The 15,223-nt window shown below is 41.7% G+C and overlaps 1 protein-coding gene across 1 annotated transcript; it reads left to right on the top strand.

The window, feature by feature from the left end:
• The first annotated feature begins 9,462 nt into the window (after positions 1–9,462).
• On the top strand, positions 9,463–14,480 carry LOC124671334 (probable LRR receptor-like serine/threonine-protein kinase At1g56140). The gene is made up of 18 exons (XM_047207718.1): positions 9,463–9,636; positions 10,291–10,599; positions 10,698–10,777; positions 10,858–10,929; positions 11,025–11,096; positions 11,179–11,250; positions 11,352–11,423; positions 11,504–11,575; positions 12,141–12,212; positions 12,306–12,380; positions 12,473–12,547; positions 12,670–12,741; positions 12,847–12,882; positions 12,979–13,038; positions 13,409–13,453; positions 13,551–13,615; positions 13,730–14,109; positions 14,198–14,480. The coding sequence occupies exons 1-18, from the start codon at positions 9,463–9,465 to the stop codon at positions 14,414–14,416; spliced, it is 2,022 nt and encodes a 673-aa protein (XP_047063674.1). The 3' UTR covers positions 14,417–14,480.
• Positions 14,481–15,223: the final 743 nt, after the last annotated feature.

The raw sequence follows: 15,223 nt of genomic DNA, 5'->3' as shown, positions 1-15,223 counted from the left end.
CTTGTATTCAATCAGGAAGTCAAATTCCAGCAATTTAAGCATTAGCTTGTGTTGAATGCCTTCCAGTAGCCTCTGGCTAGAGAGGTATTTTAAGCTTTTTTGATCAGTCCTGATGACAAGCTTGTTACCAAGTAAGTAGTGCCTCCATTTCCTTAGTGCCTCCAAAATTGCTAAGGCTTCCTTTTCATAAATGGAGAGAGCTGCTGCTTTCACACCAATAGCTTTGCTATAGAAAGCAATGGGTTGGCCCTGCTGCATAAGTACTGCCCCCAGGCCTGTACCCGAAGCATCAGTTTCTAGTTGGAATGGCAGGGAAAAATTTGGTAGTCTCAAGACAGGTGGTGTGGACATCACTGTTTTGAGTTGTGAGAAAGCTGATTGCTGAGATTCTGTCCATATAAAAGAATCCTTTTTCAGTGCTTCATGGAGAGGCTTGCAGATGGAAGCATAACCTTTGACAAATCTTCTGTAATAACCAGTGAGACCAAGGAACTGCCTCAATTGCTTGATGTTTTGTGGAGGATTCCAATTGGTAATTTCTGAGATCTTGGAGGGGTCAGTTGCTACCCCCTGCCCATTGATAACATGTCCCAAATAATCAACAGAGTCTACTGCGAAGCTGCACTTTGAAAGCTTGGCCTTCAGTTGGTGTACTCTCAGAATCTGTAACACTTGCTGCAAGTGAGTTCTGTGCTCAGCTAGACTTTTGCTGTATATTAGGATATCATCAAAGAACACCAAAACAAATTTTCTGAGGTGTGCAGAGAAGATATTGTTCATCAGTTGCTGAAATGTAGCAGGGGCATTGGTAAGGCCAAAAGGCATAACCAAGTACTCATAATGACCCATGTGTGTTGAGAATGCAATTTTTGCAATGTCATTTTCCTGCATTCTAATTTGGTGATAACCAGAGCGAAGATCTAACTTGGAGAATATTGTTGCACCTTGCAATTCGTCCAGTAAGTCTTCAATCACAGGAATTGGATATTTATTTTTGATAGTGAGTGAGTTGAGTTGTCTGTAGTCGACACAAAGGTGCCAAGTCTTGTCCTTTTTCCTTACTAGGATAGCCGGGGATGAATATGGACTGCTGCTTGGTCTTATTTCAGAGTTTTTCAGCATGTTTTTCACCAGTTCTTCCACAATGTTTTTCTGCTTGTGTGGCATTCTGTATGGTCTCACATTAGGAGGAGTGGATCCATCCTTAATGGGAATGGAGTGATCACAAGATCTATGTGGAGGTAGACCAGAGGGTTCAGCAAATAAATCCTTGTATCTGTCCACAATATCTGCTACTTGGACTAGTACAACTGTAGGAGTTTGTGAATTGTTGTCCTCCTGTTTGCCAGGTGCTGGCAGTCTGATGAGGTAAGCTTGGGCTCCATTGTTCAATAATTTGCAGCATGCTTTGGCTGAAATTGTTTTCTTGCTCAAAGGAGCAGCTCTGTCCTTGAGGTTGCACCATTTGCCTTCTACTGTGATAGCTATTCTTCTTTTTTCCCAATCGAAGTAATTTGGATTATGACTTGCTAACCAATTTGCTCCCAATACCATATCATAACCCTTGAGAGGCAAAATTTTGAAATCATAGGTAAATGGCACTTTGTTGATCATGAAGTTACAGCCAGGAATGTGTCCATCTGAAATCAGTTCACCTCCTCCTGCTACTATCACAGTATGGGCAGTTGTGTGTTGGGTCTTCATGTTAGCCTTCTTTGCAAAATCAGTATCCAAAAATGTGTTGGTGCTGCCAGTATCAATGAGAGCTACTGCTTGCTGTCCTCCAATGGTTACAGTTACTGACAAGGTGTTAGCACCAGGAATACCATGTATTGCTTCAGCAGACACTTGCATAAGTTTGTCTGCTGGTTGTGGTGGAATGTGCTCTGCCTCACTATCTTCTGTAGTCACTTGTATGGGCTCCAGAGGTGTACACTCAGCATCATGATAAGTATCAGTAGGTGACAGCACTTCATCCTCTTCACTGTGTCCTTGGAGTTGTATTGCATGGACAATACTCTTCATGTTGTTGCACTTATGTCCATAATTCCATTGCTCAGGACAGTACCAGCATTTCCCTCTATCCTTAGTCTTTTCCACAAATGGTTTTGGTTTGTTGTCTCTCTGGATAGCTGCAGGTCTGGGAACTGCAAGTGTTGGAATTCTCAGATTTTGCTGGGGAGCTGATATTTTCTTGGTAGTGGCCAGGTATGCCATTTCTTGTTGCCTTGCATGCCAGTAAGCTGACTTCAATGTGGAGGGATTGTGGCTCTTAACCACATGCTTGATAGTTTCCTTCAGTCCACTGATGAATCTTAGCAAGAAGAAATTGTCAGTCAAATAGGAGTGATCTCTCTGCATATTGATCATGTATTCTTCAAAGCTGTCAATATAAAGATTGACTGAGGTGGATTGTTTCAAGTGCTGAAACTGCTCCATGGATTCATGTTCACCTGCTGCAGGGAATCTTTCACACAAGAGATCACAGAATTGGTGCCAATTGAGCAGATATATATTGATATTGCTGCCAGTCAGCCAGGTCTTTGCTTTGCCTCTGATGTGTGCATGAGCCCACTTGACTTTGCTTTCATTACTGATACCAGCTAAGGTGAAGATGCCCTCGCACTCATCAATCCAATTCTTAGCATTGTCTCCAAAGAATAAGGGAATTTCCACACTAGGAGTCCGAATATAAGGTTCCTGGTTGGTGTTTTGCTGCAGGTGTTGCTGTGGGTTGGTGTGTGGTGTATGTGGCTGGTATGTAGGTGTATTGGTTGTAGGAGGTGGTGGGTAGTAGTAGGGAGTATGATGTATGGGATAGTGGTTATAAGGGGGTGTGTATGGTGTTGTTTGTGGGGGGTAGTGATAGTATCCTTGATGAGGAGGTTGATATGGGTGTTGCTGTTGTGGAGGAGGATAGTAGCTATTGGGTGGGTACTGAGGTGGGCTGTAAACATTGTATGGTGGGCAATTGTATCCTGTGGAATTCTGTTGGTTGTATAGGTGTGGGTGTGATTGTGGGGAAGTAGTTTGTTTGGTCTGAATGGGTGTGGAAGATGAAGTTGTTGCCTTGTGCAGATCGGGTTGGGAAAAAGGTGTAGGATTTGGTGGGTGTGGCTGGGCGTTTGGTGCCGGTGGTGGTTGCACAGAGGAATTTGGTGTAGATCCCTCCATGATAGGACTCAGATTCGGTGGAGGTGGTGGAGGTGTAGAAAAATTTGGTTGTTGTGGATCTATGGGGGTGGAGGTGGGTGGGGAAGGATGAGCATTCACCGCAATAGCAATCTGAGCTACCATATCCGAGAGCTTGGAGAGGTTACCTTGCAACGTGTCGATGGACAGCTGCTGTTGGTCGAAGCGTCTGGACAGGTTGAGGACTTCACGAGGTAGGCGACCCTGGATCTCAGCTTCTTCCTCGGCTTGGCGTTGAGCTGCGGCCAGCAACTCTGCTTCTTCGACCGCCGCCGCCATCCTCTCTTGAGATCTGGTTCTCCGATGCGTCATGAGTAAGAGGATCTCTTCCGCGGAGCGAAATTTCCCACGATCTGGCAGATCTATGCGGCGTCACTCCAGATCTGCGTGCCAGGAGATAGAAGGATCAAGCGCTCGGGGGAAAAAAGCGACTGATACCAATTGTCAGGATCCCGATGGGAATCGGGGTGGAGATTCAAACAGGGATGCGGAAAATAAGGGGAGAACTGATAAATTGCTGTAATAACTAGCTAATAATAAAGGAAGAACAGAGATAACAAGGAAGACATAATAAGAGTTTTCATTATCGCGCCACCCATCCACCCTCTCTCCCAGGTTATATAGAGTCCTCGGGGAGCCGCGATTGTTCCAGGATTCGAATTCAAACACGCACAGGTTTCAAAAAGGGAATTTAAATTACAGCCGTCGGATTACATCGAAGGGGTACGCCTCATCCCGGCCGTCCGTTACTAACCAACAGCAAGGTTTTCTTGACACTGAGCACGTACACATCGGTGACGCAGAGTCTCTGACGTTATCTATTTAACATTTGCCCACTAGTTGTTTGTCTTGACCATTAAATCTTGGAATATCTACTCAAGTCACATCAGCGCAGAAGCTGGTTGCTTCCACATTGGCTGGTTCGGTGCATTGTGTGCAAGATGTTGGGTAGATTGTCTGGATCGGCTGGATAAAGGTCGAGTTGTTTTTGCAACGTTTAATTTATCATGTGGTCATTAAAAATAGGAACCAGCCAGCTAGCAGTTCAAAATTTCGCAGGTTTCGCAAGAAAAAAAGATCGCAACTTGCGGGCAAAAGAATAACATACTGTCACACAAGCATACTGCAACATCCATTTCATTAATTTATAATATGTACAGAGTGTTTTTGCCTTTTTTAGCATGTAAAATAATAATTAAAGCAACTAAAATGGAGTATTTGTTTTGCTCTGTATTATTTTTTGGAATACACTAACTACCAAATTCATGAAACTTTGGAGATATATAGTTCATTCTGATATCCTACAATAGAGTTCGTTTTTTAGATTGTTGTGAATTATATAGACCCATATTTTAATTTGGAGAGCACATGTGCTAAGGTGCAATAAATCCATATTTTATTTTTCCTTAGTTTATGTTCGTTACAATGTACATCGATGGTGCACCTCAATGACCGGAGTTTGATTCCTGTCAGGACGAATTTCGGAACTGTCACGCCAAGTCCCGCTTCTACTATATCAAAAAGTGTCTAGTTCCTCCTAGACACGGTTTCATTTTTTTATATTAGTGTTAGGAAACACCAAACACTAGTTTTTCATGTTAATTACCGATATATCGCAGATTATATATTTCTCACATAGATCAAGACAACAATATAAGGATGACCTTTTTCCATGGCACAACAGAGTGTACCATACGCTCGGCGGACAAGCGGATGTTGCTTCAGGATGGGTGAGCTTCAGGTGAAAACCATGTGGCATCCTCAATCGATGCCGACGATATGTGAGTTCTCAGGTGTCGGTCCTCTTATAGGAGGCATTGTTTGTGGAGCCCCTTCACCATGGACGTTGGTTGAGCCTGTCAATTGGTGGTGGCTAGTGATGCCTTGCAAATGTGTTCATTCCTGCTTTACATAGGTCGGGTGTAATGTTTAAAACTTTTGAGTAATAATGCGACCTTTATCAGAAAAATATACACGAGCCAACCAACTAGAGATAGAAACGTAAATCAACTAAGACTCCTGATTCTAGATAACTAATATTACATGAAAATAACGAAAGATAACTAATCCTAAGATAGGAAGGTTTAAATCGGCTATATTGCTTGGCATGAGTGACATCACTCCCTACCCAAGAAGAATTAAAAATCGGTGCTTGTTTCCAGCGGATCACGTGCCTCCTATTCAGAAGAATCCATCCAACAAGCAGAAAGACGCTTGCAATGTTGCCCAGGGTAAATTTATCATCACGGTTGTAGTATAGGCCTTTAGCAAGCTGCTCGTATCTTAACTAGCGATAGCCGCATGAGTGGACAACTGTTTGGCAATGCAACTATGGTCTTGGGAGGGGCCGCGAGTTCTGGAGTAGACGGCCCGACGCCTCCACAGAACACTACCAGGGAAAGGCCTATAGCCGCTAGGCTTATCGCCGCCATGCCTGGATAGCTGTGCGCCGGTGCTAAATAAGGGCATGCCCAATGCATAGCCCTAGGGGTGTTGCCTCACACGTTTAACTAGGTTCGGGTGGTCCAAAGTAGGTTCGGATGAGGAGGCAGCCTCTTCATCAGGAGGCAACCTCTTCAGCCATAAAGTGGAAAATGTGAGAGAGAAAGAGAAAAACCAAATCAGCTTTTGAGAGAAAGACATATTAATGGGACCATAACATGGCATGCATATGTCAAAAGTTTTATCCAAGCCTAGTTGGACAGCTGCCTCCATTGCTCATGCCCTAACGCCACTGAGTTTCCCTTGGTCACCAGAGTGGTATCACTGTCATCTGGTGTGTCGCTCTCCTCGTACCCGTGTGCATGATCCATGTCAATTTAGACACTGATCTTTCATAAACCGATTCATCAGCAATGGAAACTTACAAATAAAGCTTACTAGTTGAATGCCCGTGCGTTGCTACGGTCACTGAAGACCACATGTCCAGGTAATACACGTGCACATTTAGGTTTAGTAAATCACAAACTTTCCAAAAGTATTAAGATTTAACTTCTATAGTTAAATGCCCGTGCATTGTATCTCACAATTTTTGTTTTTACTATCGCTCAACAGGAAGAAAACATGCTATCTGGTAATTTCCAAAGTTGAAAGATGAACCATGTTTTTTTTATAAACTCGTAGATAAAATGCATCAACTACATCATGAGTTTTCTTTATAAACATGTTTATTTTGCTTCTTCCCCCCCCCGGCTACCATGTCCATGTGCGTTGCTACGGCGCCGCCTGAAGTTCGTTTACTCGCCACACATAGAAACACAATGCATGTAAAATTTCCATGTATAGAAAAAACGCTACATATTATTACAAAAACATTAAGATTCATTGTCTTCATCACTCATTTTCCCCTCACGCATTGCAAGAATATAAAGCTAAAGCTAATTCCGATCCACCCATGGATAGAATTTGACTCTACCACCACCCATGTTGTCTTGGCACTCTTCTCATGCTTCATCGCCTTGTTTATAATGTGAACACCTGCAGTTTTGAACACCAAAATTGTTGTTTCTCCAAGTCGTTGTGAATATTTATGTTGGCATGTGGTTCTCCCGAATTTGCAACATTCCCACTACTTCTAACATTGCCTTCTACTTTATCGTCAGAGATATGCTATTATTTTTAGACCTGCTAGAACCAATAATATGATCAGTTGCCCCATTATAATATGTGCGAGAAGAACACTAATAGAAACATATGCTCATCAAGGAGTAAAAGTGTAAAATAGCATATGGTTCCGGTGGCAGATGCATCATCACGATTCTTACATAGCACGCTTAAGGCATCTGCAATGGTTAAGTCCAACTGAAAGTCGCGCGTGCATCCATTCTGGCAGGTGACTTCACACAAAGAATAGTGCAGCCCATCTTGTTGTCCATTCACAACATAGAACATATATTGTGGAATAACGACAACTTTAAATAGTTGCATTCGATTTGGTCAAGTCGAACACATCATATCTTTACATTAAGATATACCAAATAAAAGCAGGATGTTAGCACAAAAAATAACTGCAGTTGAAGAATGCATTCAAATTCTTAGAAACACCAGTAAAAGACGGTATCTAATTCCTTGAAATAAAGAGCATCTGAAACAACTCTTATGTATTTTGACATATTTGTGGTGATAGTGGTTGTTTTCCGAAATTATTATAAATATCTTAACTTCAAATGCTCTAGAGGAGATCTGAATGTGGAAGATCGAGTTATAAATTATGCTGGCTTGTTGAATTGCGCTGGCAATAAGTTCAAGTTAACAAATGGAGATCATGAATCCTTCTGACACCAACAGACTTCAAGGCTTATGATTAAAAAATCCATCAACAGGAAGCACACACTGGCAATTAATGACATAGATATGAATATAGATGTGATATAAAGGAGAATACCTTTTACGTGTTACCTAATGACCTGCAGAGGCATTCATACAATGTAATGGTTCAAATGCATGGTACATCCAATTGAGTTTATCCTATGGCAAAAATCAGTAAAATAAACTACAAATAATTATCAACTTACCATTGTCCAGTAAAGCTAAGCTTCTTGAGAGCAACTCCAGTCTGTCTTCTATCTCAAAATAGAAGGTGGTCCCAAATGAGCTTACTTTGCAAACAGACTAACTCCAACCATTTTATCACTACTAAAAATGAGGCATGTCATACAATTACCAGAACAAAGATATTGCAGGAAGCTTACTAAATGCGCAAAAGGTGCATGATATAATCAGGAGTTGTAGCAAACTGTAAGCAATGGTTTCCAGTGGTTTTTCTTTATTTGATGGTTCGCCAAAAAAGACAGCGGGAACACTGAATTATACTTAGGGATTATTTCCTCAAAGCTGGTTTAACAAAAGTACTAACCTTGGCATACAAAAGTTTGGCATTGACACATAATGCTTGGTTGCTATCGGGAGATCCAGGGAGTTGTGGTCATTTTCAGCATCACCAACAATGGGGAATGACATTATGTCTGCTGGATCTGGAACAATCTGTGACAGCATTAGAAATTCAGTAGGCAGAAATTTCAGCAACTGGTTATGAGCTAGAACAGAAACAAAGCCAATAAGAGCAACTCTAGCAGATCCCCCATATCGACCTGGATACGTGGCGGCGGGCCAATATGGGGATTGTGGCCGTTTTTTGGGCCAGACCAGATCCCGCATCGGTGGTCTGGCCCGGAAAATGTATCCATGCCGCAGCCCAAATCACCAAAACACCCGTATATATAGCGGTCGACGAGGTGGATGGGGGCCAAACCAGCAAAGTGTGGTATGTGGTAACACCTCTTAGGTAAATTTTGCAGGTGAAAGAGAACCTTAATGAAGTGATTGTAAAATTCTTACCAAATAATATGTATGATGATGCCAAGATTAACTTGACAAAGCTAATAAGAATACAAGTGGAAAATACTGGTGGCCCAATGCATCACGGTAAATTGAGGATCAGCATAAACTAATAAAATGTGTGATCATGAACCACTTGTAAATCAGCTACGGTAAGATGTAAAAAAGACATTCCAAAAGTAAATGCATTGTCATGGATCGGATATTTGTCCGGCATTCAATGCCAAATAGTTGCAGTTAAAACTGGGACTCTACTCACATGAACAATCAGTATAAATTAAAATCATTAAATTTAGAGCCGTGCTATGCGTACAACCATTTTTGTACGATTTTTGTTCGACGATGGACATGCATGGCTGGATTGAACCACTGTCTCGTCATGTATGGCAGATTACTATTGTATGAAAATCAGACAGGTTTCATTCGTATCTAAAGAGATCCCATTAAATTTAATGCAAGATTTGCTCATGTAACGATGGAACTAATGGAAAATGACGGACGTATCTCCTATTGACATTTCATCAACCTGTTGGTCTGCAACAACTAATAAAATGAGCAAAAAAGACAGGTTGGCTTGCTTGGACTTGGGATTTCTCATGCACAAACGAGCTAGAGGCACACATAGTAGTCAGCCTGCCGCGTACCGTACACGACGGCGAGCCCAACAACGTCCGTTGCCGAGAAAACCCCCACCACCACGCCCATAATGATCATCAGTAATCTACCTTGTCTTCAGCTTGTAGGAAGCTGAACATGAGCACTTGATTGAGAGAGAAATATAATTGGTCTGAAAACAATAAAAAATACGTGCCAAGAAAGGGAAAGAGACAGAATACTGAGATTGCAAGCTTTCGTACTTGTTGATCGTAATGCTCTTGATCTGTCTGTAAACAAGCATCTGACAAAAACGTCCATGGGGACGCACTGCCGACCATGCCAGCCAGTGGCAAGGACCTGTGGCGGCTGCCGCATTACCGCTCCTGGCGGATGACGACATCGCCATGTTTGAGGGCCCTCTGCATTCTGCTTCGCGCGGCAGCCTACGACAGGCAAGGGCGTGAGGCCCCGGGGTCGTATGGTGGTGGTGAAGATCACCACCGCGTGTTTGTTTGTTGGTCTATCGATGTTGCAACTAAAGAATCTATCAAATCCCGCCTGTTAGCCTGGAGCATTGAAAGAGAATCACGAAATAATCGGAAGAAAAATCTGTTGTAGTTGTGCTCTCCTATAGAATTGTACGAGATTAACGAGGAAATTAAAGATGGACATATTTAGCTACGTTAATTCCTTTCCTTGTGATAGCCTTCCAAATTTAGCAAAATTGATGTTTGCTGCAAGCTAGCTATTGGAACGAGGAATTTAACATAAAGTTTGATTGAAAGATGTGATTGCTTTCCTTAAGTGCTTCACGTGTGGAATGATTCACGAGCCCGTTGGGCAGGAAAGATGGAAAGTTCAGATTTATGATGATGATTGATTAATTAACGGGACCTGTACATGCGGGAGGAGGGTGGACTAATAATAATCTTCATCTAACGGTGCAGTGGTGATTTGACGGCCAGGATGCTTTCAATGACGACCACCAAAGTGCGTTGAGTGTCAAACGACCAACTCCCATTTAATAGTAAAGATGTTTAGTTGTACTAATAACCCTTACATATCAGTCAGTAATAGTTAAACAAAAGCTTCATGAACAGGACCGATCCGGGTGACGGTGAGCATATAAGCTCCAATTCAGTTCATCTTCTTTCCTGAATCCAGATTGTTGATTCGAGTTCCCCACGCTGTTCGCTCCTAACCAGCCAGCTTTCCTGCTTCCTGTCGGCCGTCGGATCACCATCGGACGATGAAATTTTGATGGTGTGTCGTTTGTCTCGCAGCGGCGGCGCTGGACGCGGTCTTCGCCAAGCTCGGCCAGAAGGCGGGGACGTCATGGAACATCAGCGGCGACCCCTGCACGGGCGCCGCCACGGACAACACCGACATCGACAGCATCCCCAACTTCAACCCGGCCATCAAATGCGAAGTCTGCACCGGCGGCAACACCTCCGTATGCCGCATCACCAAGCTGTAAGTGCCCCCTCTTAATCTGGCCCCGCACCCGCGCTCACCCTGTTCGACGGAATGCCAGTTCTTTGTTGGCTGATGGGGGATGCCTTGCGATGCAGGAAAATATACGCCTTGGACGCGGTCGGTCCCATACCAGAAGAGCTGCGGAACCTCACAGGCTCACAGCCTTGACCAATCTGTATGAAGCCCACATTATGTCCTATACTCTAACTGTACCAAGTTCAGTTATTTCTTATATCTGCATCGGTTTTGTTTCAGAAATTTAGCACAAAATTACTTAACAGGGCCTTTACCATCCTTCATGGGCGAGTTGACTAATATGGAGTACATGTGAGATTCACAACTCAAAACATGATTTCATCATCAAATGCATACATTATTTTTTTTGGCATGTAATCTCACGCTTCCTCTTTTCAACATATAAGGAGTTTGGGTATCAATGCATTATCTGGACCTGTACCCAAGGAGCTCGGGAACCTTACGAATCTTATAGTACTGTAAGAAAATAGTCTTTATAGCAATATAAGAACCTTATATGAAGTTTGCATGTCTAACCTGAAATATGTGGTGTATTTGTAGAAGCTTTGGCTCAAACAATTTTAGTGGCTCGCTTCCTTCGGAACTGGGAAACCTGGCAAAACTTGAGCAGCTGTATGTATTTTCTGGGGACTCTGTTTTCTTCTGCCAAGCCAGTTGCCTTTTCGCTTGGATCCTTGTCTAATGTGTGTTGTTTCTGTATTTCTCAATTACAGGTACATTGATAGTGCTGGCGTTAGTGGACCACTACCATCATCACTTTCCAAGCTTACGAAAATGAAACAATTGTATGCCTATAGTTGACATGTTGATATATTATAACGTTCCACACCATTCAATCTTATGTACTTCTCTTCTCTTTGTTCAGGTGGGCATCAGATAATGATTTTACTGGGCAAATACCAGATTATATTGGGAGCTGGAGTAGTTTAACAGATCTGTAAGGTCACTTCTGATCTTAGTTATAGCAGTTTGATCTCTAAAAAAAATACTGCAAATGATATGGATATGTTGTTTATACAGTTTCAAAGAATATTTATCTGCAGTGAGGTTTGAAACAATATTATTGCAGTTTTCTGTAGTTATCTACAAGCTGAGCTTTAGTTTGTGCAAAACATAAATTGCCGTTGGAGTGGGAGATTCATTTTAAATAGTAGTACCTCCGTTCCTAAATATAAGCCTTTTAGATAGCTAAGTTTGTTATCTAAAAAGGCTTATATTTTGGAACGGATGTAATAACTATTTTAATGCAAGCGGTATCATTTTCAGTACTTGAGCCTTTCTTGAACGTGCTGAATCTTCATCTGTGGCCTCTGAAGAAACAATCCATTTGAAGTCTCAGTTGTTGAACAATACACGATATACATTGCATCCTCCTTCCCCAATTATCCATTAGGCGGTTGCTAGTATCAGATAAACACTTTCTTATGTACTTTCATTACTAAGTTGCTGCATTCATGAGGAAGTGATGCTTCATATGACTAACTAGAACAATGGAATTGTAGGAGGTTTCAAGGCAATTCTTTTCAGGGTCCAATTCCAGCTACTCTTTCCAATCTGGGCCTACTGGCAAGCTTGTAAGTGCCTAATACCGGTGATAAGAGCTAAATGTCATTGTTTAATGTGAAGGTTGCAGCAGGGAGAATTAATATTTTACTTCTGCGGTGCAGACGAATTGGTGATATATTAAATGGGAGCTCTTCTTCACTGACATTCCTCAATAACCTGACATCTTTGAACACCCTGTATGTGTAACATGTCATTCAGTTAATGGCTCAAATTACAGTAGTAAATCTACAAGTTCAGTCCTAATACATGTAACATGTTTTCTTTGCAGGATTCTGAGGAACTGTAGGATATCTGATAAGCTCGTATCAACAGACTTTTCGAAATTCACGAGTTTAAATTTGCTGTAAGCATTTTGTGGCGATGATAAACTACAACCAAGTTCATTTCATGCAAAATACTTGGCATTACTATGAATTATACACTAGCTGATGACATCTTTTCCTTCTGGTTATATTATTATTATAGGGATTTGAGTTTCAATAATATCACAGGAGAACTACCACAAACCTTGTTGAATCTGAATTCCCTCACCTTCCTGTATGGACTCTCTTGACTTGAAAGTGTATTTCTATGGAAGGAAGACTTTCATCATTGTTCTTAATCTCTAAATTTTGTTTGTGACTGGGAATAATGGCCTTTCAGGAAGCCTTCCAAGCTCAATAGGATCATTACTAAAAAGTTTGTATGTAATGCGGTTTGATTTTTATTTACACAATAAAAGCAGGCTGGTATTTATTTATTTTCTAATGGTGCTTTCATTCTATCATTTTGTAGAGATTTTCCCTACAACCAGCTCTCAGGAAGCGTTCCTTCTTGGGCTAAAGATTCTCAATTGTAAGTTCCAAATTCTGAAACTCGCATTACTGGCGAATCAAATCCAGCCTAACTAAGGTCATGTTTCGTCTCAATTAGGCTCTTGGGCTGACTTATTATTCCTATGTGTACACATGAAATAAGCTTGATTCCTATTTGGTAATCTGAAAAGCTTTTTTGGTGCCTCTATCTTAAGTATTTACAAAAAAATTAAGATGCCTACGGCTTCTAGTGTTTATGAAGTGAGATATTAGTCTTACAGCCAAAAAATCGGTCAGCTATTTATGTATAACTTGAGTTATTTTATTTAAGCTATAGGACAGAAGTTCTAAATATTCTATGAAGTATGAACAATGCATTCTAAATTATTCTGGTTGTTCATCCTACTTAGGAATCTGGTGACAAACAATTTCGTGGCCGATAGTTCCAGCAACAGGTTCGTCCATATTTCAGTATCTCCTAAACACCTTCAAGTATGATTAGTGGTTCTCTCAGCTTTATTTCGGGTTCAAAACACTTTGTTACATTTGCAGTGTCTTACCTATGGGGTGGGGTTGCCTTCAGCGTGGTACACCACGTTTTCTTGGTTCTCCAAAGTGTGAGACTTCTGGATTTTGAAATTTTAAGCATGTACCTATTCGAGGAACTATACACTCGCAACTGAAGGTTCACTAAACTAATATCAATATTAAATAATTTAACCTGCTTGCAGCTTCTTCCTTCGCTGTGGACTGTGGTAGTATGCGATCTGTATCAGGCTCAGATAATTCTGTGTATGAACCTGATGATGCCAGCCTTGGACCTGCATCATTTTATGTTACAGGAGGGCCAACATGGGGTGTTAGCAACGTTGGAAGGTTCATGGATTCACGGAATGGAAGTTATATAATCTATAGTTCACACCAGTTTCAGAATACACTTGATACAGAACTGTTCCGGAATGCAAGGATGTCACCTTCATCCTTAAGATACTTCGGTATTGGACTCGAAAATGGAAACTATACAGTAACACTTCAATTTGCAGAGTTTGACTTCCCAGACGGTCAGTCTTGGAAGAGCACAGGGAGAAGGGTTTTCGATATATATATCCAAGTAGGTTCCTGTTTCACTGATAAGTGGTAGCCAGTATTATTAGCTTACAACCCAGTCAATATGTTTATTGTTGATTTTGTTGTTATAGGGTGTCCATAAAGAGCAGAACTTTGACATAAGGAAGGAGGCAGGCCGGAAATCTTACACTGCTGTTAGGAAGCAGTACATTGTTCCTGTCACGAAGAACTTTCTTGAGATTCATCTCTTCTGGGCTGGCAAGGGCACTTGCTGCATTCCTTCTCAAGGCCTATGGGCCTGCGATCTTGAAGCGACACGACCTGATAAGGTTGAGTGTCTCTGTGTATAGTGCTAATCCCTGGATCGGTTCACCAGCACACACAGTTTCCATAGGTATCAAAGTAACAAGTGCATCATTAATTAACGAATGATCTAGAATATTCATTTATTACAACTTTGCATAGCATAAAGCTAGCTCAAATAGAGTATCAAAACAACGGAAGCAAATACGGTAAAAAGAGGCTCCATCCTTCAATGCGCCACAGGCGAACAGAGTTGAGTGGAGACTCGCGACCTAGTCGATCACTCAGAATAATAACCTGCAACATAAAAGGTTACAGCCACGAGTGGTCAATACATTTTGGAATTGTATTGGCAAGGGTGCTTATTTGGCAAGGTAGAGTTCAAGGCAAATTTGCATAAAGCGATAGTTTTATCCTATCATTTTATAAAACAATTTTATTTTCAAAACCAGAACATGGACACGCTGATAGACATCAGGTGCTCCTACCCAATTGTTCAACCACAAATTTTAGTAATTATGAAATAGGGATGAGTGAGAAATTGTCATAGCTCCAAGTCTAATTGCTCAAACTGTCCGTAACCGGGGACACGGCTAAGTACTCAGATTTTTCACTCTCGAGAGGTTTGTGTTCTTTACCCGTATGACCCAGACAGCCCACGTTTACCAGTACACGCATTTTGTGTAAAGGTTGGAAGAAGTCCAAGCCGAAGCTTTTGGAGAAGTAGTAGAACAAACCACCCACGTGCCGTACCAACCTACACTATTCTACATCTCTGGCCACGATGGATTTGAACTACCACAACCTACTAAGCTCAGTCATAGCCCATATCAACAGACATACGGTAACACACG

This window comes from Lolium rigidum, chromosome 7, assembly GCF_022539505.1.
Source record: "Lolium rigidum isolate FL_2022 chromosome 7, APGP_CSIRO_Lrig_0.1, whole genome shotgun sequence".
Taxonomy (NCBI): Eukaryota; Viridiplantae; Streptophyta; class Magnoliopsida; order Poales; family Poaceae; genus Lolium; species Lolium rigidum.
Note: the sequence above shows the minus strand (reverse complement) of the source record. Positions and strands in the feature narration are given on the sequence as shown.